This window comes from Aspergillus saccharolyticus (genome assembly GCF_003184585.1).
Source record: "Aspergillus saccharolyticus JOP 1030-1 unplaced genomic scaffold BP01scaffold_7, whole genome shotgun sequence".
In the NCBI taxonomy this organism is placed as follows: Eukaryota; Fungi; Ascomycota; class Eurotiomycetes; order Eurotiales; family Aspergillaceae; genus Aspergillus; species Aspergillus saccharolyticus.
The window spans coordinates 620,125-640,747 of NW_020290617.1; the positions used below are offsets into that span (position 1 = coordinate 620,125).

At 51.4% G+C, this 20,623-nt stretch overlaps 5 protein-coding genes and 1 non-coding gene across 6 annotated transcripts; 2 read left to right on the forward strand and 4 right to left on the reverse strand.

Annotated features, from left to right (window-relative positions):
- Positions 1–1,401: 1,401 nt before the first annotated feature.
- BP01DRAFT_217721 (uncharacterized protein) lies at positions 1,402–1,838 on the reverse strand. Its single transcript, XM_025571121.1, has one exon. It carries the CDS (start codon positions 1,736–1,738, stop codon positions 1,463–1,465), a length of 276 nt encoding a protein of 91 aa, XP_025433507.1. The 5' UTR covers positions 1,739–1,838; the 3' UTR covers positions 1,402–1,462.
- A 2,340-nt stretch (positions 1,839–4,178) lies between these two features.
- On the forward strand, positions 4,179–5,435 carry BP01DRAFT_363934 (SGNH/GDSL hydrolase family protein; the record flags this gene model as incomplete). Its single annotated transcript, XM_025576300.1, has 4 exons — positions 4,179–4,288; positions 4,342–4,474; positions 4,569–4,708; positions 4,793–5,435. 4 exons carry the CDS (start codon positions 4,179–4,181, stop codon positions 5,433–5,435), a joined length of 1,026 nt encoding a protein of 341 aa, XP_025433508.1.
- An 809-nt stretch (positions 5,436–6,244) lies between these two features.
- On the forward strand, positions 6,245–6,316 carry BP01DRAFT_t77. Its single transcript has one exon. It is a non-coding gene; the product is annotated as a tRNA-Glu (tRNA).
- A 798-nt stretch (positions 6,317–7,114) lies between these two features.
- On the reverse strand, positions 7,115–10,168 carry BP01DRAFT_421819 (DEAD-box ATP-dependent RNA helicase DBP2). Its single transcript, XM_025579530.1, has 7 exons — positions 9,887–10,168; positions 9,629–9,816; positions 8,594–9,562; positions 8,426–8,533; positions 8,155–8,277; positions 7,787–7,915; positions 7,115–7,730 (listed from the first exon to the last, which is right to left on the reverse strand). Exons 1-7 carry the CDS (start codon positions 9,937–9,939, stop codon positions 7,525–7,527), a joined length of 1,776 nt encoding a protein of 591 aa, XP_025433509.1. The 5' UTR covers positions 9,940–10,168; the 3' UTR covers positions 7,115–7,524.
- A 385-nt stretch (positions 10,169–10,553) lies between these two features.
- Positions 10,554–18,007, reverse strand: BP01DRAFT_414396 (DNA-directed DNA polymerase alpha catalytic subunit POL1). Its single transcript, XM_025579055.1, has 14 exons — positions 17,462–18,007; positions 15,650–17,371; positions 15,041–15,598; positions 14,245–14,985; positions 13,317–14,179; positions 12,747–12,815; positions 12,498–12,679; positions 12,313–12,395; positions 11,705–12,249; positions 11,490–11,640; positions 11,366–11,431; positions 11,151–11,259; positions 10,858–11,073; positions 10,554–10,778 (listed from the first exon to the last, which is right to left on the reverse strand). Exons 1-14 carry the CDS (start codon positions 17,849–17,851, stop codon positions 10,651–10,653), a joined length of 5,823 nt encoding a protein of 1,940 aa, XP_025433510.1. The 5' UTR covers positions 17,852–18,007; the 3' UTR covers positions 10,554–10,650.
- A 235-nt stretch (positions 18,008–18,242) lies between these two features.
- Positions 18,243–20,597, reverse strand: BP01DRAFT_390059 (uncharacterized protein). Its single transcript, XM_025577966.1, has 7 exons — positions 20,349–20,597; positions 20,013–20,273; positions 19,815–19,945; positions 19,661–19,705; positions 19,434–19,581; positions 18,450–19,378; positions 18,243–18,398 (listed from the first exon to the last, which is right to left on the reverse strand). Exons 1-7 carry the CDS (start codon positions 20,483–20,485, stop codon positions 18,352–18,354), a joined length of 1,698 nt encoding a protein of 565 aa, XP_025433511.1. The 5' UTR covers positions 20,486–20,597; the 3' UTR covers positions 18,243–18,351.
- Between the last annotated feature and the right edge of the window lie 26 nt (positions 20,598–20,623).

The window sequence follows — 20,623 nt, forward strand, 5'->3', positions numbered from 1 at the left end:
CACCTTGACAGCACATTGCAGAGAGAGGGCTGCCCAGTGGTTGAGAGCGGCCCTCAAACCATCGGTTTTTATTGTCCCCCGACGGAAATCCATATGCACATGAAAGGGGCAATCTGCCAGCTCTGGACCATCGATGAGTAGGGTTGCATTGCAACTTCTTTTGCCCTTCTCTCCTTCGCCCCTCCTCTCTCCCTTTGATTGCTTGCGTACTGCGCAATGCGCTTCCCCTATTCTGTAGGGGATAAGTATACTGGTCGGGTTGCCAATGATAGGCGAGGTTGATCTTCTCTCTCGGTTGTGGTACATCCCTGACTCGTACTCTAGGCTTGATAGCTCAAGCTTCATAGACGGTGCTCCGCGATTAGGCAGCATAACCACGGGCAGAGCTTCAAGCTACATGCCTTATTGCTCTAAGCATTAAGCGTGATTTGAAGGGCTCCACGTGCGCAGACTGGGAGTGCTGTAGTTGGCTAGCGGTTGACAGCGGTGTCTCACCAGATTTAAGCGGCCGTCGCCCTGACACCTCCGAGGCGCGATACTACCTGAATCTGGAAGGTGGATAGCACTTCAGCACCTAAGGTGGCATCTTAATGCTCAGTCTTTCAGCCCACATATACCACGTGACCATCTGGGACTCCGTGGGGGGGCAAAGCGCAGGGTCATGTTGACGATAGATTGTAGCAACCATGACAAGAACAAGCAATGTGGTGTTCAGTCTTTTCGAGTGCTACTTCGGAAAACCATGGACTGGATACGCTATTAGTCATTGAATAAAAACAATCAAGCCTGACTGAAGCAGAAGACGAAATATATAGACAGATGCACCTGCCTACATCATATGCACTACGATCCTAGATGTATAGACGAGGCTGGAGAATTGCCCACCTCTCACCCTCCATGCTTGCTGCTCGCAGAATGCAAGATACAACATAGCCACTTGCCGAGATGTTCGGTTCTCAGTTGAGAGATCAAGGACTATCGCAACATAATACCGAACGCAAGTTTATTCAGACTCAAGTTGGCCGTGGGTGACACTCTAGTCTGAAAATAGATATCTTCCCACACGGCTCTGCGGCTCAGTCTCCGAGCCTTGGTGGAGTGGAGCTTAGTTGAAGCCATGGATAGGGTTGTTTGGCGCAAATCAACTGCGTACGCAGTACGATAAGTCTTGACACCGGCCGGATGTTCAGCAAGCGATTCGGGAATCGCCGTCCCATCTCTGGAACCCAGACGTTGGCCCCAGGACGTGGCGGGCTTGCAACTTATCCAATGAGAGCAACATTGAATACTCTATGCCCGTGGTGCTTTCTAGTTAGGACACCGAACCAGTCGGTACGCTAACCAGCAGCTCAAGATTGCTTACTCCGTACTGTACGGACTCAAGCTCGGTTCCACTCCTGCCGCTCCCTTAGGTTACTCACTGACAGGTGAGCCACGGAGGCGCATGAGCTTGGGCTGGAGATTAGATCACGGAGTACCACGTAATGCGCAGTGCGATCAGCAGCGCAATGAATTGATTCGACCCTGTTCCAACCTGACTGTGAGCATCTGGACTCACGGGAGAAAGCAACGCAGTATACCTGCTCCGGATCCGGGCCGGTTCTCGGCTGCCAAGCAATCTTGTTGTGTTTGCGATGGACCAGATCAACAACAACATCAGTCCTGAGTGGGCCACTCGGACGATCAACAAGGCATGGAGGAGAAGCCTTGGGCCAGAGTGAGTAACTCTGTGAGGCATGAGTGGAAAGGGTTAAAAAGTCTCATCCAGAATAAAAGCACCAATAGGATAAATCAAGGCTTCACCCAAGGTAACATGACCGCTGGAGCAAACAACAGTAACAACACCACACAGCATCTACCATACACCGTACGCGGGACATTGATTAAGCCATTCATCCATATGATGAGTGAATGTTCCAAGATAAAGAGATACCTTAACAACACAGTCTTCGGCCTGGGTCCCGCCAAGAAATACTATTGAATTTCTATGACTCGTGAGGGTTTATTTTTCCCTCTGTATGGGAATGGAGTCGATATTCCTTTGCCAGATTGGGATCAATGCAGGCCCATCGTCAGCATGCCGTAATTTCCTCAACTACCTTCTCTAGAAGATGACTTTTTGCCTCTTTCTGCTTATCAGCTTTGCCACCATGGCGAAAGGGTTACATGTTCCATGCATATTCTACGCCTGCTCTAAGAGCAGGTCAGGCAGAAAGAGACGGTCGGACGGACTGCGAGGCATGGGTATTGAGGGCATGGCTGCTGACCAGCGTCTTTCTTATTACGTTAGTCCATAAGACTAACTTACTTCAAGTAAAAATCCGAGCTAGTCCTGTAGCGTCTAGGCTCTCCCAGCGAGAGCGATTTGACACTATCGGCGGATATCCCGACTTCCGCATATTGAACCATCAGGACCGCCTACCAGGACCCGAGCCAAAATCTTTTTTTTTCTTTTCTCTTTCTTCTCCCCGGTTCCCGTGACGTTTTAAGTCTTTCCACCATACATCTAACCAGGTCGGGACAAGCGGGTATTTACCTAAAGCTGCGTTTGCTTCCAGTCTGCTGATTCGCAGTGATTTGGAAAATTGATCCCACTAGCGGTAAATCTAGCGGTATTTGGCCAAAGTCGCCCCACCAGAAGCTCGACCAAGGGTGAATTCAATACCTCCCGTACACGAGTTCCGATACCAGATGATACTTCCTTGTATTGTATGGTATCCCTTAGATACAGTCACGGGTCCCCACTCACACCGAGCTTTAGGCCCCGCTTACATGAACGTACTCCGTACTCCGTACTACTCCTTCCCTCCGGGCTCTCAAGGCTCAAGGATCACACCGAGGTACATTTCATTCCTCATCCATGTTGACGAAGACCTTGGCTTGCAGAAACCTGCATTGCTCGGCTACTTGATATACTTCTTTTAAGTTCTCCATCAGCACTGGCTTGGATCGCTCTTTGCTTGGTCATAAATGCTACCTCTTAAAACGTGTTGTGCCAATAACCACAGCACCACTATTTTCTATCGTCTACAATTACCACCCCAATCACAACGCAACAACAACAATTACAACCAACGCGATTGACACGTTACGGACCTCCCGACTCAGTCCACTTCAGCGCATATGAGGTGGGATTGACTTGACCCACATCTGGGAAAATCCGGAGGATTTGTCATGGTGGATTAATTACGCGATTATCTTACGGTAAGATAATGCCTTCCATCCCTGGACGGATTCTCGCCCACCGCGATAACATGACCTCTTCTCCATTCGATCACATTTTTCTTCTCATAATGGAAACTATCCAGTCGGGACATCTGTTGTCGTGCTTTGTTTGGCGAAAAAACAGCTGCTTTGCTTCAACGAACAACTGACCATACTCTCGAGCCAGCACTCCACTTGGTGTCTCGGATATGATGCTCCACCTTCTCCCCGGGGCCTTCTAAGACAAGCACAGCAATACTGTAGAGGGCAGAACGGACTAAGAATTTCTCGCAATCTCAAATCATGACCGATAGACACCCCCGCAGTTGAGCCTCCCTCCGACCCCGGACGGGCTTGGCCTTGCTCGCTCGCGGATCGGCAAATCTTGGTCCGCTTAGTATCTGGGGACAAGGGCCTCCTCCATCAACAGGGCAGCTGGCGAATTCTGGATGTCGCCATTTTGCCGACCTCGGTAAGCGGTCATCAGCTCGCCAACAGACTGCTGACACTCCTGCTGCATCCGAGATCTTTGCTTGATCGCGGAGTAGGGTCAGTCGACCGGGTGAAGAAACCACGACCACTGGCAAGTGACCTCGCGGGTTTGCCTGAGGTCTCGGGCTGGTAACTTTCTGCTCGGTGACACACTGGTCCTTCTCGGGTCTGGAGAAATTCTAGCTTTGCGAGTAAGATTCGGGTTGCTTTAGCGACAGTCTACCAGAGGCGCTGCCAGCAATATTGACAAGTGAATATTGACAAGTGGAAAATTATGCTCCGTCTAGCTGCAGCTGCATGGTTGTGGTTTCTCCGCACTCCAGACTCATATGCGGGGTTGAGTGCGGTGGTGATGGTTCAGAGCGCAACGCCCCTCGCATATGGTGTGTATAAGAATGCGTAGAGACGATGTTGAGTTGGCTGTGTTGAGTAGCGCATGCAGCCACCTACATTGTGCAAGTACCTTGATCTGATATATAAAGATGCCCGCACTTTGGCAGTATCTGGCCATCGCAGGCATCCGTACGGTATCAGCATTCCCACCCGGATCCCCGCAGAAGAAGGGGTTCGACTGGGACTCAACGAGATACCTGTTGGTGTTTCCCTAGGGACATGCACTGACCCTGGCTGATAACTGAACACCAGGATAGCCTTTGGTGACTCCTACACCTACGTGCAGGGCACTCACGGACATCAGAACTATAGCTTCATTGGGGATCTACAGAACTTTGAATACGACGCTGAGACTCTTCTTGCTGACAAGATTGTTCAAAATCAGGTTTGGATCCTTGTTTCGAGCATATTTCTGTTCAACAACGGTTACATAAATGGTTCTTCCCAACCGCTAACCACGCGTCGTGGACAATGCGTAGACAGCAACGGCCGAAGGGGGGCCCAACTGGGTCGAATACCTGACAGGCTGCGGATTGAAAGAAGGACTCACCTCACCCTTTGACTGCGAGAGGCAGCTCTGGGACTTTGCATTCGCGGGTTCTGACATCTCCGTTGCCTAGTACGTGCTCCAGGCAAGTTGAATATATGGAGACTCGATTTCGCTCCGCGTGGCCCAGGACTGACCTCTCATCGCCCCCGACAGCACTCCCCTCCACCACAACTACACCGTCTCCCTCGTCAACCAGGTCACCCAGTTTACCACTTACGGCCAGCCCGTCCTCTCCCAGCACATCTCCGCGCCGCAGACCCTGGTTGCCATTTGGATCGGCATCAACGACATCGGCGACAGCGCCAAGTACGCCGTCGACTTCCCTGCGTTCTACGACACGCTCCTCACGACCCTCTTCGCCTCCGTGCAGGAGATCTACGGTCAGGGCTACCGCTCCTACCTCTTCGTCAACCTCCCGCCCCTCGACCGCACTCCAGGCAACCAGGCTACGAGCCAACCCTACCCCAACGCCACGCAGATCGCCTGGTACAATGACGCGCTGGCCCAGCACGCCGCCGCCTTCCACCGTAACCACACGGACACGAACGTGCACCTGTTCGATGCGCATAGCGTCCTAAGTGAGATCATGGACCACCCGGCGAAGTACGGAATCGTCAACACGACTAACTTCTGCGCGGGATACGACCAGCCCGACATCGCGTGGAACTACCGGTCGTACAGCTGTCCGACGCCGTTGGAGGAGTACTTCTGGTTCAACTCCGGGCATTTGACAAGCCATGTACACAAGATCCTGGCAGGGGTGCTGAAGGGGGAATTGAAGAAGTGGTCGACATGAGGGTGATGGTGGTGGATGGGAGCCCAGGTCTGCTCGTGGTCTGGTTTAGTGAATGTATGCTGGCGGCTCCGGTTCATGTTTCCCTATATGCTAGTGGTGGGATGTCGTAGCGAAGGGTAAATGGTTTCTCGAGGTATGAATCCAGTGCGCGGTACGCTTAGATGCCTGTGTCTGATACCTCTGTGTACCGCTGACTTGTGACGCCGCTCATATAGACCACAAGAAGAAAATTACCAGAGCACATAGCCAGCGCAAATCTAGCTCCTCTCCTCTTGGTATTAGTTGGCATGTTCTTCCATGGATCCGACACTATGCATCAATATCTTTAGATAGTATGTTTTAGTACAAACCCGCCCCTTCGCTATGATGCATCTGGGGCCCAGCTCGATAGGTATATACACCCGTGGGACAGACAACACAGCCAGAATAAAACCACCCAACTCCCGAATAACAAAACCAAAAAAACAGAAATTGCGCCCTTCCCTTTCGAAGACCTCAAACCCAAACGCAATCAGCACCGTAAACACACACGCCAACCACAACCCCGTCCAATCAAGATAGACACACCCCAGCCATCAGATTAGATAAAAAACCAACCAACCAAAGAAATCTCACCGTGTACTAGAAAGTGCGCGTACGAGAATGACCTCAGAATGATCTCTGATCCTACTCCGCATACATACAGTACTTCCCCTAACCAAAACTTCCTTCACTTTAACCTCCTATCGTTTCGAACCCCACCCCTCTACAACTCTATTGTCACTTATTTAGCTACATAGACCTAAACACAAGCTAGTTTTCCAACAATATCCGATGTGGTGTAATGGCTAACATCGCTGTCTCTCACACAGCAGCTCGGGGTTCGATTCCCCGCATCGGAGGCATTTGTTTTGTTTTGTTTTGTTGTTTTTGCTGGGAATCAATTAGTAGAAACCCCGACCGAGCTGCTGTGTGAGGGACCAAAAAAAAAGCAAACCAGAAATATACCAAGAAGCGCACCTAGTTTACTACTGATAATATATCACTTAACTGATTCAAGATTGAGTCTTCAAATTCACTCTACTCTGCTACTAATTATAACTTGCTATTCCAAACGGACCCAACCTGTTCGACTTCCCCTGCATCAATCCCAAACCATCAAACTATAAACGCCTGACTAGAAGCCGCAAAATACAAGCAAGAACTAATGTAGTTAGTTACTATGCATCATAACTACTGTCTGTCACTCACAACATGGCAACGGGGTTCAATTCTTCCCGCTCAGCATTCATTCTTTCTTATCATTTGGTTCTGCTCGGTTTTCTCTTCTCCTGGGAGGGATAATTACATGCTAACCGATCATGTAGACCAATATATGTGGAGTAAGCGTATCGTGGTCCATGTACGGAGTAGTGTCATCGCAGCAGAGATTGTTGGTTAGAATCACAATTAGTTAAATCATATGACAACAATGTAATCCCCCACGAGGCGACCTCCTTCGCATTAGCTTCATTCCTGGTTTCCGTCCTAGCATCACAGATGCATTAGGCGTTTGCAGCCGCTGCAGCTCCCGCTACTGCAGCGAACAGTCTACCCCGGGTACATAAAACCTCGTATTTCTGCAGACACTAATGCCGGCAGCCCCGTGGTACCGAACGGCGCATGCATATATGGGCTGTTTTCTTACACTCGAAACAAATCGACGAATTTATCCTCATATGAGGGTTGTCATTTCATGATTACACCAGAAGTATATTCCAGTTATCAGTATGCAAAAGATATAGTTACACACTATCTAAACCAGCCGCTGCATGACAAGCCAGTAACATAACTTTTGTGATAAAACACAGCATCAAACAAAGATTAACGCATACCCACAAAGGGGGTGTAATCGACGACCTCGGATCCAAGTGAACCAAAGCGTCACCTATATGGTTTAAAAACGTAACGTAAAAGTCTATCGTGATATCGACGAACGCCGCCCGTACCGAGTTACGAAGGGAAAACAAGACCGAATTATCGTGCGCACGCAAAGACGGAAGGGAAAGCAGGTCTACCAGTGTGAAAAAGGGATACAAGCTCAGCGACTGAACTGGGCATCAGGAACAATTTACCAGCGACGGTTGCCGCCGAGGGGAGCAGCGTTGGACGCGGTGTAGTTACCACCACGGCCACGGCCACGGCCACCCCAGCGACCGTGGCCACCGTGGTGACCGCCGCCGCCGCCGCTGTAGCGAACCATCTCAGCAAGACGGGGATCAATCTGCTGCTTAGCCTCAGTAAGAATGGTGACCAAGTCACGAGCCTGCTTAGAGTCTGGAGGAAACGAGTCAGCGCGAGTACACGACCAAGTAGGCACAGATCCAACTTACTTTCAGTGGTAAAGAAGGTGATGGCGGTTCCCTTGTTACCGGCACGACCAGTACGACCAATGCGGTGAACGTAGTCCTCCGAGTTGTTGGGGTAGTCATAGTTCAGCACATGGGTGATGTCGCGAACATCTTCAAGAAAACATGGAACGTTAGCAAACAGAGCATTAGTTAAGCGAGCAACGTGGCCGAGGAGGAGCCCATTCTCAGTCGTGTGAGACTTGATGCATCACTCTCTCTCTCTTTCGGGACTTTCATCGAAGATCCGTTATGGACGTGTCCAAGGGGGTGGCAAAATTGCGGTCCTAGAGCAACCTTGGAATGCAGCGTTCAGTAGGTCGGTAGAGGATCAACCCCATCTCTCTACCAACCGGATTCGAGTTCACAAGTTGTAGACGGGTGAATCAAAACAGAGATACTAGTAACTTCTGCTACACTGCACTGTGAGTCCAAGGTTCTCCTGGCTTGAGAACCATTCAGGAGACCGACATAGCCTGGACGAGTCATATACACACCAACTCGGGGTGGAAGAGAGTCGAGCACCGTGCCATTTATCACACAACCTCAATCGGGTGGTGCCCTAGAGGCGACAATGGGGGGGGGAGGGGAGGGGGAAGGGGGGAGTTTGCAATATCATCATACCAATACCACGGGAAGCCACATCGGTAGCCACCATGATCGGGCTCTTGCCCGTCTTGAATTCATTCAAAACCCAATCTCTTTCTTGCTGTTGCTTGTCACCGTGAATCGCTGTAAACAAAGATGTTAGCGAAATGGAACCAAATCAAAGATAAGGGTAGGGAAGCGTACAAAGGGCGGGCCATCCGTCCTGGCGAAGGAAGCGGGTGATCTCATCAGCGATACGCTTGGTACCAGTGAAGATGAGACACTTGTTGCCACGGCTCTCCATGATCTTCTCAAGGTGCTTGATCATGCGATCACGCTTCTCAAACTCGGAAACGACCTCGACGATCTGAGTGATACGGTGGTTGGCAGAGAGGTCCATGGAACCGATGTTGACCTGGATATAGTCGTTGAGGAAATCAGACGCAAGCTGGCGGACCTCCTTGGGCCAGGTGGCGGACCACATGCAGGTCTGACGATCGGGGCGGATCTGAGAGATGATCTTGCGGATCTGAGGCTCGAAACCCATGTCCAGCATGCGATCCGCCTCGTCCAGAACGAGATAGGTGACACGACGAAGGTTGGTGCGACCAGCCTCGAGCATATCAATCAGACGACCAGGAGTGGCAATGCAGACCTCGACACCACGGCTAAGATCGCGAATCTGAGGGCCCTTGGGCACACCACCGTAGACGCAGGTGTTGCGGATACGGGAAGACTTGCCAAACTTGGAGATTTCGGCCTGGATCTGAACAGCCAATTCACGGGTAGGCGCGAGAATGAGAACAATGGGTCCGTCGCCGGGGGCGAGCAGAGGCTGAGCGTTGATGTGAACGATAGCAGGCAGACAGTAGGTAAGAGTCTTTCCGGAACCAGTCTCGGCGATACCGACGACATCACGACCAGAGAGAGCCATGGGCCAACCCTGGGACTGAATGGCAGTGGGACGGTCGAAGCCCTGAGCCTTGACTTCGCTCAGGACGTACTGAGGGAAACCGGCCTCGTCGAAGGTCTCAACGGGACGGGGCACGTTCTTGCCCTGAACGGCCATCTCCTTGCTCTTGCGGAACTCGTCGACGTCGCGCTGGGAACGAGCAGCGACATCGGGGTGCTCCTTGTAAAAGGACTTCTCGAACTTAGGGAGGGCATCCATGTCTGAAATGTTAGGATTAGATTAGTGACTGCGAGAGAGAAAGACCAAAAGATGAGTCTCAAACTTACCCCATTCCTGCTTCTTCAGGCCAGCGCCGAGGTTGGACATTCTGTCACCGCCAGCAGCGCCTCCACGGCCACCGCCATAGCCGCCACCGCCGCCATAACCACCACCGTAACCACCTCCACCGTAGCCACCACTACCACCACCGCTGTAGCCACCGCCGTTGCCGTAACCACCACCGCCGCCGCGGGAGCTGCAGACATGTTAACGACCATTACAGGATGATTTGAAGGGGATATTCAAAGGTATTTTCATTGACATACCGGTAAGAATCACGCTGGTAGCCGCCGCCACCGCCGCCGTTGTAGGAAGACATGATGAGCTTTTGTTGTTTTTGGATGTGGTTTGATAGAAAGTCGAAGAGTGAAGGCCACAAAAGGAAGCCGAACAGAAAAGTGACGGAGAAAAGAGAGAAAACGACTGAGAATAAGATCAGACGATACAACAACCCTCTAGAAGAGTAGAGGGATGGATGAGCAAGAAAAAGAGACAAGGAGTAGTGAGGTAAGAGAGAGAGAACAAGAGGGAGGGAGATAAAGAGGAGTGATGTAGGATGGTAAAAAGAAGAATTAAAGGATGGGAAGCAGGAGGAGGGAAGGAGGAAGAAGAAAAGAATAAAAGGGAAGGGCGAAGGCGAAAGGCGGGAACTTTTGAATGGGAAGAAAAACTTCGGCGGGCTCATCATTAGTTGGAGGCAAACACCGCCTGATCGGGCATAGCGTGGCTGGGTGCCGCCCCATTGGTTCCAACGCTCCCTCCGAGTACTTTTAGAGTCTTTTAGTGACTTGCAATCTATTCAATTTTTATCTGTGAAACAAGCCCTCTTTGTTGGTATTTTTCTGTATCTTCTTGTACTTTTTCTCTAGACAATGAATCTCAATAAATAGCAATTGCATCTCCGTATAGCTGCATTCAATCTCGTTCGTATACCTACTGTACCATCTGGATTCAAAATATCCATGTACTTTCTACTGGCAGTACTCATACAACACACCCTTCACCCGTGCCAGAAACCAAACAATGGCTATCAAGATTCGCCACCACCCAGACCCATGTCCCAGAATCTGATCTCCAACTCCGTCGCCCGCACGAAAATCTTAATCAATTCCTCCATCCGACTGGGCGAGACGTCTCGCATATGCTTTTCAAGCAATTCTAGAATTGTCAGTGTTAGCCAGCACAGGTCCCCACCCCCATCTTTCGCCTCCTGCAGGGACGAATAGTTCTTGCTTACCGGATCCCAGACGCACTGCCTCGGTGTAGTCGTCAGCGACGTAATTCTCAACCCACTTCCAGTAGCGGTTGCCCTCCCGCACCGACTCTTTGTCTGAGTAGAGTCGCTGCGCGATAGCCCCGTAACCGATTAAGCAAGGCGCAAGAGCCATCTGTAGCGCAAGCCAGTCTTCTGACTGGCCGACATCGAGAATATACCGGCTGTATGCCGTGCACGCTGCCCGTTTGGTAATATTAGATGTTGTTTAACTACCCCGAGCAAGTGGGAAAGAGGTTTGCGAACGGAACACGCACCGATAGTCTCCGGAGTCTTCTCCATCTCCTCTTTGGTCAACCCGAAGGAGGCACAGTAATCCAAGTGTAACGCTGTTTCGCGCTGGATATGTAGGACGATTTGTGCTGACTGTTCGCGTGGACTGGTCAGTATCACATTGCTTCTCAACCAGCTGATAAAATCCCCCCCTTCCCGGCCCCTTGAGCACGGGAGCGCGGGTGGTGCTGAGACATACCGCGGCAATAGATTCCATGCTCCCTGCCTTGTACGCAGCAAGAGCATTGCTCCGCGCAAATTGAATCTGGTCCGGCTCGTCAGCACTGGACATGATTAAGGACAAAAGACCCCATCTGCCATACCAAGTAAAGATAGTCTTGGACAAGGTATGCTTTGAACCTCTCCACCGGCAGTGTACCATCGCCCAGCTGCCGGACGAACTCATGCTGTGTAAACTTACTCCAGACCCCCTCCACGTCGGGACGATCCAGAGCATACTCGATGAAGCGACCACTGTGTAACTCGTCAACTCCACATGCCCCAATTCCCGCGCCAGGAACGAACAAAGTTGACTTACGGAGCAAACGGCAGGCTATGCAACGAATGGAAGTGGTTGATCGGCCCACTGCCCTTCCCAATGTCAAAGCTGGTCTTGATACCTGCCTCGACGAACCGAACAGCGCTCCGGACCGCCCGCTTCATACTCTGGCCGAGAGCCAAGTTGGCTGCGATAGCCGAGGCAAGGGAACAGCCCGTGCCATGCGTGTTCTTTGAGATAAGGAAGTCGGTCTCGAACAGCGTGACCTCCTCACCGTCATATAGAACATCGACGACGATGCACGCATCGTCTTGATTCTGCGGAATTTTGTGATCTCGGGTGAGGGGCAGATGACCGCCCTTGAGCAGGACGCCTTTTGAGCCCAAGTAACAGATCTGTCTAGCGAGCTGTACCATCCCAGGGAGGTCAGTCGGCTCGGAGGCATTGACTCCGGAGTCCTTCAGAAGTAGCAGAGCCTCCGGGATGTTCGGGGTAAGAATAGTGGTCAGGGGTAGCAACTTAGATCGCAAGACCTGTACGGCGGCTTCGGGGAGCAATTGCGATCCACTTGTTGACACCATAACCTGGAATCGGAATATCAGACCCTGACTCATCTACTGCATGGTGGAAGAATTGGAGACAAGTACCGGGTCTAGCACCACCGTAGGAATTTGATGCGTGACCAGAGCTTCCGCAATAGCCTCAATGGTCTCCGCAGAGGAGAGCATTCCTTTCGCAAGTCAGCTCATAGACGACCTAGCAGCAGTTGCGAGATCTTGAAAGAGATCGGGCCGGACGCAAACGGTGAGGAGAGGAGTCCAGAGCAACGAACCCAATTTGACAACATCTGCACCGACATCTTCAAGGCCAGCATTGATCTGCTTCTTGACAAACTCAGCAGGAACAATGAAGATATCTTGCACGCCCAGTGTGTTTTGGGCAGTGAGACCGGTGGCTGCGGTCAGTGCGTAGACGCCATGAGCAGCCAGAACTCTCTGATCAGCTTCTAGACCCCTGGTGTCAAAAGGCATTGCATTAGTTCACCAGGCAGTGGAGGGGAAGCGGTAATGATTTGACGTACGCGCCCCCGGAGCTGTCCGACCCCGCAATGACCAGGACTTTCTTGACCGACATGATGACAGGCGAGTATCTCAGATCGAGATCAAGTTATCCCGAACGACAGGAAGGTCTGGTGACGGTGCAGATGTTTACCCACTACCGGACGGGTCAAAATGGATGGCGGGAGTCACCGTTTGGGGACCGGAGAGGTGCGGGGCCCGGCTTTTAGTGATAAGATAAAAAAAAATCACTGCCCCAAGCGAATCTCTCACTACACACGGTGTAAGTTAATGTACCTATACACGTTACTCACTTCGCATTACGAGGAATGAAAACCTATAGATGAATGATTGAATCCATGCCTACCCACTTCATGCCGTCGTTCCAACGATGGTAATGCCCGCTTTCCACATAATAGAAAAATGTTGCTGATATGTACAAATGTGAAAGATCTATTGGAACCCCCCCCCATCATGGCAGCATAAAACGGAACAGACTATCCATCTCGACCCATTGTCGTCCGCATTTCCTCAAATATGCGTCCACGACCCCCTTGATGGTTGCGAATCGGGTACGGTTGAATTCCACCAACGCGGCTACACTGTCTTTCTTCTCTCCACTGCCATCTTTCTCAGCCGCGCGCCGGGCCTTCTCCACATCCCACAGTCCGGCAAAGTAAAGCAACTGGTTGTACATCTGCTTCTCAGTGTACTCATAAGACATGCGACCAAGACAGCCCTCAGCATGGCCGCGTGGGCCAAGACAGCGGTGTCCGTACACGCTGATCTGACGGGTGCGGTTACCGCAGGCTGAATCGTCGCAGATGAGCCAGCCCTCGTAGTACTTGGACGTCTGCGCCCGGATTTGCGTTTCCAGTTGCGCAACAATAGTCAAAACCGAGAAAGTTTTTCGGCAGGCTTGGTTGGGACAAATCACACCATTGGCGGTGCACATATGCGTAGACCCGACCAAACCTTCGAATACCGTTTTCTCTTTGCAGGACCGACAGGTGAGAGTGAGCCGTGCTGCACTCTCGAATCGGACAGAATCGGGGATTTGCGACTCCAGCGGGAAGATGTCGGCGTTTTGCTGATTACTTGCACTAGATGTATTGATTTGGTACTTGCGCACATCGAGACCCAAGCACTCCGCCAGCCGAACAGCATCAGTGCCAGGGATGGGAGCACAAAGACGCTCGATCGGGGGGAATATCTGTTTCAGCAGGTAGAACTCGATGTCGGGCTTGAGCTCCGAGTCAGGCTTCATCACATCTTGCAGCGTATATGAACGCTTGGCTGGCGGCAGGGATGCAGTCTCCGAGTCCCCACTAGTCACAATGTACGAGATAACGTCATTGGGACGAACCGTCTTTCCTCGCGCAAGCTCACGCAAAGCAACCTGTACTGGGGGCATCGTCTCTTTGTTGGGATATTCTTCGGGTCGCTTGGAGAGTTTCTGAGAAGCGCGTCAGCATGCTATGGTCCTAATCTCTTTTTTTTTCTCAAGCTGATGGAGCATACCGTGTAAATAACGTATTTTTGCACCGGGACAGTGAATTCTCGCATCTTGCTTGCAAGCTCGCGCAGGTAGTCGTGTATGCGATTGAGAACGAGTTCTTGATCCTCGCCCGAGAGAACCTCATTCAACAGTTTCTGAGAAACCTCCTTCGACAGCGAGCAGTACTCACGCCTCTTCATGTCAAGACCCTTGACTTCCAGCTTGTCGATGTACTTGCCATCTACTTCTGTGATATTGACGGCAGCGTACTTCTTCTTGGCATGCAGCAGGAGACGACGGAAGATGTTATCGATGTCAATCTCCAAAAGTCGGTAACGCTCATTGACAGACTTTTTGAAGTCCTCACCGACCTTGATGGCATCACTGATAGTGTCCATATTCGTGTTAATCATGACGGAGTCAGTATCACCATAAATGACTCGAAGCTGCTTCGACTCTGCGAGCTCCTTGGTGCTTCTGAGAATTTCACGTCCTTTGAACGTGGTAAGCATGGCCAAGGGACGAGCATAAAAGCGACTTTGCGTATAACCCAGACAGCCGTACATGGAGTTGGCCGTCAGCTTGAAGGCCAGTTGCTTGGTATCCCACAAAGCTAGCTGCTCAGGCGTCGCGCGTTTGTCTTTCATCAACTTCTTCACCTCACGTCGACGACCAACCAAGGTTGCGATGAGACGAGGCAGGATACCCTGCTCTTGCTCGGACGATGGAACCTCGGGCACTTTTTCTTCCTTGTCGTTCTCAGCCTAAATAACTATCAGTGGATGTTTGCATTTTCGAGAACCATTATAAGATACTCACGGTTGCCGTCCGTTCCACTGTTGTGAAGCAGATGTTGTATTCCTGGATGATACTAGGGTACAGACTGTTGAAGTCCATGACCAGGACAAAGCGGTCGTAGAGGCCCTTCTCGGGCTCAAAGACGAGACCACCCTTGTACTTGTCCTTCTTCTTCTTGTCCGCCGAGTCATCTTCGTCACCTTCCTGAAGTTTCTCTTCCGCTTTTTGTAGCCTGGAAGAGTACTTATCGGGACAGATGTACTTGTTGCGGTGGAATTCGTGGAGCAAAATATATTCATTCCGCTCGGCGCGAGTACCACTGAGTGTCCTTGCCCAGGAGTTACCCGCGATATTGGTAAGCACCTTGGTCAGAGGCAACATCTGCAGTTTCAAGACAAGGGCAGCGATGAAATAGGTGTCCGCGTCACAGTGATTCACAAAATTCATGAGACCATCTTTGGTCCCGGCCCAAGATTTCAAAGCTGCTTCGGTGTCAAGTTCTTGCCGCGTGTTGCCCTGTCCTAAGTAGAGCTCACACATCTCCGTCAAGCTCCAAGATTGACATTTCATCATCAGAGACTACTCAACGATCAGCACCAACCCTTACGCAGTCAGATCGTGGTAACCTACCTTGCCCATGTCATTAGCCACGTCGCACATCAATCGTCCTGCGATCAGATGCCGCTCAGCAAAGAATCCTCCTCCCCGGTTGAAGTTTTTAGGCCAGTCTCCACGCTTCAGTCGCCCCAGACGATGCCATCCGGGCGTTTTCTTCTCCTTGAGTCGACTGAGTAGGATGCTGAGGTCAACCTCCTGAAGCTGGTGCCCCATGAGGACATCGGGATCCATCTTTTCGAAAAGAGCCAGGAATTTACTGAGCAGGAACTGCTCACTTCTTTCTAGCATGAAAGTACCTCGTTGGTTCCGAGTTTCGGCTTCGAAGTGCATGGGATAAGATGTGCCTACTGGTCGCATGACCGTGAAAGTCTTGCAAGGCAGTTTCTCCGGAGGTGTAGTGTCCGTGAGAGAGACATTCTCGTACACTCTGGCGCTCGCCACCAAGATCTCCTGCTTGTTCTCTTTGACGTTAAGTTGCGTCCGGAAGGACAGACTCATCAAGGTAAGAGGAGGTGCGTCCAGATTTTCCGAATCGGGCACTGGGGAGATGAGTGCCGGCTTTGATACTTGACATTCAAATTTGCACCAAGAGGCGTTGTTGACAGCAGAGAAATCAGCTTCCTCGATCCTGAGCCAACAAGGACCCATAATGTTCTTCCAGAGCACAAACTGTTCGAACAAAGCCGTGTTGGTACCGAAGACATGGGAGAATGTCTCCCCCTTGGTGTCCATGGGCAACCCGGGCTTATCATAAGGGTAGAGAAGCTTCAGATACTCCGTTTCCTTGGGAATCCCGGGTACCTCGAATGCATATTTGCGCGTGCACGGTTTGATTTTGTGCATGCCCACCTTTAACCTCGACATCATCTCGTCTACTTCGCGATAGACGTCTTCCATATCCACCTCTTCGTCGGTCTCACGTCCATGCTTGTGACGGGTTTCTCGAGGGAGGAAGTAGAGTTTCCGGAGAATGTTGTCGACTTTGACGAATGCACTGGCGTAAGAGCCCGTCTGTCGGTTCTTGACCTTTCCAAACAAGCAAAGACTCCCATTTACCTCGGTGAAATCCATCCAGAACATGCGGAAGCTTCCATCCTCCTCAACCACGTCCTGTGGACGTAGCTTGCCGAAGGTGCGCATTTCGGATTGGGCGGGGCTGCTGAGAACGTTCAGCTTGCTTCGAACGTCGTTCCAAGACGCATCGACCTCCGGGAGAGCCTTGGCAGGGGAAGAGCTGGCGATTGAGGGATACGACTCCTTCTTGAGCTTCGGCACAGGTCGGCTGCCTGTCATGTTGATACTTGCTGCCTTGGCTTCGTTCTGCCCGGTAGCTTGTGCCACCTCCATCAAATCGGTGTCGTCCTCATCGGACTCTTCCACCTTCACTGGTACAGTCGTTGTCTTTCTCTCGATGGCCTTGCTAATAGGCGACGAAGGCATCGGGTCACTCATGGGGAAGTCCTCATCCATGCTGGGAAGCGGGCCATCATCGTCCTCGTCGAGAATGCTCTCCGCCTGGTCCTTGACTGGGGATACTGGGTCGCTATTTTCATCCCTCTTAATCCGAACATTCTTTCGCGTTAGATCCGACAGCGGAGGGGAAAGGATGCGGACTTTGCGTCGAGTCTCGGACTTGACAATGTTTCGGGTCGGTAGGCGCTGTGGAACGACATTGGTATCGACCTCTCCAAGGAGGTCGGCCATGAACGCATCATCCTCTGCGGTGGCTACTGGCTAGAACCACCCCAACCCCGGAAAGGTCAGCAAAACTCCGTTCCAAGCCACTCGTCCGCGCAAAGAATGAACAAGCAAGAAAAGTCTCACCTTAGGCTTCGGCGCAGACGGCACAGCCCCGCTGTTAAAGTATTTCGAGATCCCGTTGGTGATTTTCTCCTTCCTCTGCTTCTCTTCCTCCCGTTTGCGCTTGGCTGCCTTGCTCCGGGCGGGTAACTCATCGTCCTCGCTCTCGCTGTCGTAGTCGGCGCCGCCGCGCTCGTTCCAGACCTCGCGACCGTCGTCCGCGTAGCCCTCACCGTTGTCGTCGACCACGAAGTCGTCCTGGTCGAGTCGGTTGCGGATAATCTTCTTGTAGCCTTCGTCGTCGACCTCTTCGTAGACGTCGCCCTGTTCCTCCACCTCATAGGTGGACAGGCGTTTCTTTCCGGCGGCTCGGAGAGCGCGCAGCTCGGCCAACTTGGCACGGGCAGCAGACATGGCGAGGCCCCCGACTGTCCTTGAATTTCACTTATGAAGACGCAGAGTCCATCAAATGGCTGTTGATTCCCTAATGTTCAACCCGAAATAAGACCTCGTGACTGCAATGGAGGGTTTCAAAAAATAGTGGGTTTGAAGAAGGGGGGCTGCGTGGTGGGTGCCAGTGATGCTGCTGTTGCTCCAGAAGGCGCGGAGGCGGAGGAAGCCAAACGCGTGCGGAACGCGGTTACGACGCGCAACCCGCCAATCCCGTCAAAGGTCAAGTAAAGTGGTTTCGTTGCCTTTTGCGGTAAGCGAACATCGGGACGGGATCGGACAGGACAGGACAGACTAACCTGTCACTTCGACACTATCCACCAAATTGATACATTTACAGATACAATTTTTTTTTCCCAATTTGAGATCTATTCAATGTTCCTTTTATGACATGATGCTACCCTAAGTTTAGTCGGTAAAAGACTACATTTTCTGCTCCAATAACACGACTGAAGCTACCAACATCACCAATAAACCCCATCCTCGGGCACACTCGAGTCACTATCATCCACTGCCGTGTGTTAGCACTATCTGACCCAAGCAAAGTACCAATGATGCTTACATGGTACAATTCCATAATCGAATGATCCATCTACGCTCGCCTTGAGGGTTTCACTGATTAGGAGTTGAGCCTCTTCAGTGAGAGTGCTATCGACCGCATTCAGGATCGAGAGGCTGAAGCCCGTGTTGCCCGGGCCCAGATGTGAGATGAAGTCAAAAATCCCATCGGCTGTAAATTTACTGAAGGCGGGGATTACAAGGGCTCGAAGCTCCCTGAGGTGATAGAAGGCCTGTAATACGGTATCGTCGAAGAAATCACCGCTGATCCATAGGCATTCGAGATGCGGGAGCGATGCGGTCAACGTTATGACATGCTCTTGGGCAAAGCCATCCGAGATGTCCTTGAGATCCAAGTCACGTAGCTCATGCAGCTGACCTAATGCTTGTACAAGTATCTCGATGTCCTCGGGGACAAAAGAGGGGTCACCGCTCAGACAGAGACTGCGCAAACTCTGCTGGCGGCCAAGGGCTTCATGGAAGGCATCGCTGCCAGACATATCATACTTGGCTAAGGAAAGATTAGTCAATGTGAGTCCTTCCTTGGACAACGTCTGCGACAACAGGAAGGGGTCGTCGACAAATCTCCGCAAGTCCAGCTGCCGCAAAGACCTACAATTGCCGATCCACTCGGCGACTTGCGAGACGATTGCATAAAAGCTCTCATTCCGCGGGCTTGGGACCGAATCCACTAAAGCCAGAGCTCTCAATGATGGAAGTGGCTTTAAAGAAGGCAGTTCAGCGATGGCTTTGATCGTTAGACTCGTTAACTTGAGTTCTGATAACGATTGCAATTGTGAACCCAGAGCCGCGACCGAGCGAGGTCCCAATTGACTCAGGCTGATTAGGTCGAAGCATTCTAATGTATCTGGGCTTAGCTCTTTGAGAAACTCTTCAGATTCTGCTTCTGCGGTGATGGGTGGACGGTCTCTCCTGCACCCTCGTCAGTCTGGCATGCATCGAGTCTGCACAAGCAGTCGAATCATACCAAGAATAGATCGTGAGCTGCTTGAACTTCGGACAATTCTCGCGAAGCTGGGCACCGGTGTGTTGACTTAGAGCTGCGCCGGACCATACTGTCAATGATTGTAGCAAGGGCAACCCTGCAACCCATTCAGATAACGTTTCCGGAGGGACTATTGGAGCATGATAAGCAGAAGACATAAGTTGAAGATGCACATGCAATGGGTTGAGGACACAATTGAGTCAGCTTACCATGGAGTGACATCCCTCGTATAGAAGTAGCCTTCTTGACGATAGCTTTTCGGTGTTAGCTCTAAACTTCAGTAGTCCGAATGACACCACCGAGGGTGCAAGGAAGAGCCCGCGGCGATGCCATTTGCTTAGGATCACGAAGAGTCAGACCAACCGGAACCAATCCTGAGCTTGACCAAATCGGCGCTGGGGTCAGGGCCCTTGGCTGACGAACGCAGCCGCTTGTTCCCTTTGGCCTCATAGTCGGAAGAAACAGTGTCCAAGAGTTCTGACGAAAAGAAGTCCCTTAGATCCGCCAGTCAATATCGGATTCGGGCGCACTTCTAGCTCATAGATGATGGTGCATGCTTACTCTCGTATCTGCCCACTAAACTTCGGATCTTTTAGCAGATCCCCGAGATCATCCAGATCTAGATAGCGGAGATAACTGCAATAAGGCAGGTAGGTGTGACCCAGAGAGGACAGAGCAAGGGAACGCCACAATAGAGCCCACTTATGGACTGCAGGATCTACCATGCGCTTCAGAGATGCATTGAATGGAGGCCGTTTGAGAGGGTTGAAGAATTGCTCATCCTCGGTTCCCCCGCCCCGTACGGGTGATGCATGACACACTCTGCAGGATGACCATCAATACCAACACTGCTGTGAGGAAGGACAAAGTCCCAATGTGAGAGAGGTTTAGAAGTACTTATATAGCACAGGTATCGAGTGAGCTGCAAGATGTCTCGACGAAAGCGCGCATTGAAACAAGCTGTGGTGGTCTCGCTCGTCGCCCAGGATATCCAGGATCATACAGAGGACGTCATCGGCCAAGACGAAACTCATTATCGCGACACGGCGCTCTCGACACGGTCAGATGCACCGCAATCCAGCCAGAGGGGGTTGCTACCTGCGTCTAAAATCTTGCTAAAGGTAGTTAGTTTAGTTTCGAAAACTCCTGTGGCAAATGTACTTTGTCAAGGT

What these genes read in the sequence shown, in the direction of transcription:
- BP01DRAFT_217721 (XM_025571121.1), bottom strand. Translation starts at nt 1,738, where the DNA reads ATGCCTCACAGAGTTACTCACTCTGGCCCAAGGCTTCTCCTCCATGCC.
- BP01DRAFT_421819 (XM_025579530.1), bottom strand. Translation starts at nt 9,939, where the DNA reads ATGTCTTCCTACAACGGCGGCGGTGGCGGCGGCTACCAGCGTGATTCT. An exon ending in CCTGAAGAAGCAGGAATGGG is followed by an intron (nt 9,563 to 9,628) that starts GTAAGTTTGAGA and finishes CTAACATTTCAG; the next exon opens with ACATGGATGCCCTCCCTAAG. An exon ending in GGACGGATGGCCCGCCCTTT is followed by an intron (nt 8,534 to 8,593) that starts GTACGCTTCCCT and finishes CTTTGTTTACAG; the next exon opens with CGATTCACGGTGACAAGCAA.
- BP01DRAFT_414396 (XM_025579055.1), bottom strand. Translation starts at nt 17,851, where the DNA reads ATGTCTGCTGCCCGTGCCAAGTTGGCCGAGCTGCGCGCTCTCCGAGCC. An exon ending in AAGAAAGACAGTGTAGCCGC is followed by an intron (nt 12,816 to 13,316) that starts GTTGGTGGAATT and finishes TCTCGATCTGAG; the next exon opens with ATACTCGCCTGTCATCATGT. An exon ending in TCGGACAGCTCCGGGGGCGC is followed by an intron (nt 12,680 to 12,746) that starts GTACGTCAAATC and finishes TTTTGACACCAG; the next exon opens with GGGTCTAGAAGCTGATCAGA.
- BP01DRAFT_390059 (XM_025577966.1), bottom strand. Translation starts at nt 20,485, where the DNA reads ATGAGTTTCGTCTTGGCCGATGACGTCCTCTGTATGATCCTGGATATC. An exon ending in ACGAGGGATGTCACTCCATG is followed by an intron (nt 19,582 to 19,660) that starts GTAAGCTGACTC and finishes ATGCTCCAATAG; the next exon opens with TCCCTCCGGAAACGTTATCT. An exon ending in CGATTATGGAATTGTACCAT is followed by an intron (nt 18,399 to 18,449) that starts GTAAGCATCATT and finishes AACACACGGCAG; the next exon opens with TGGATGATAGTGACTCGAGT.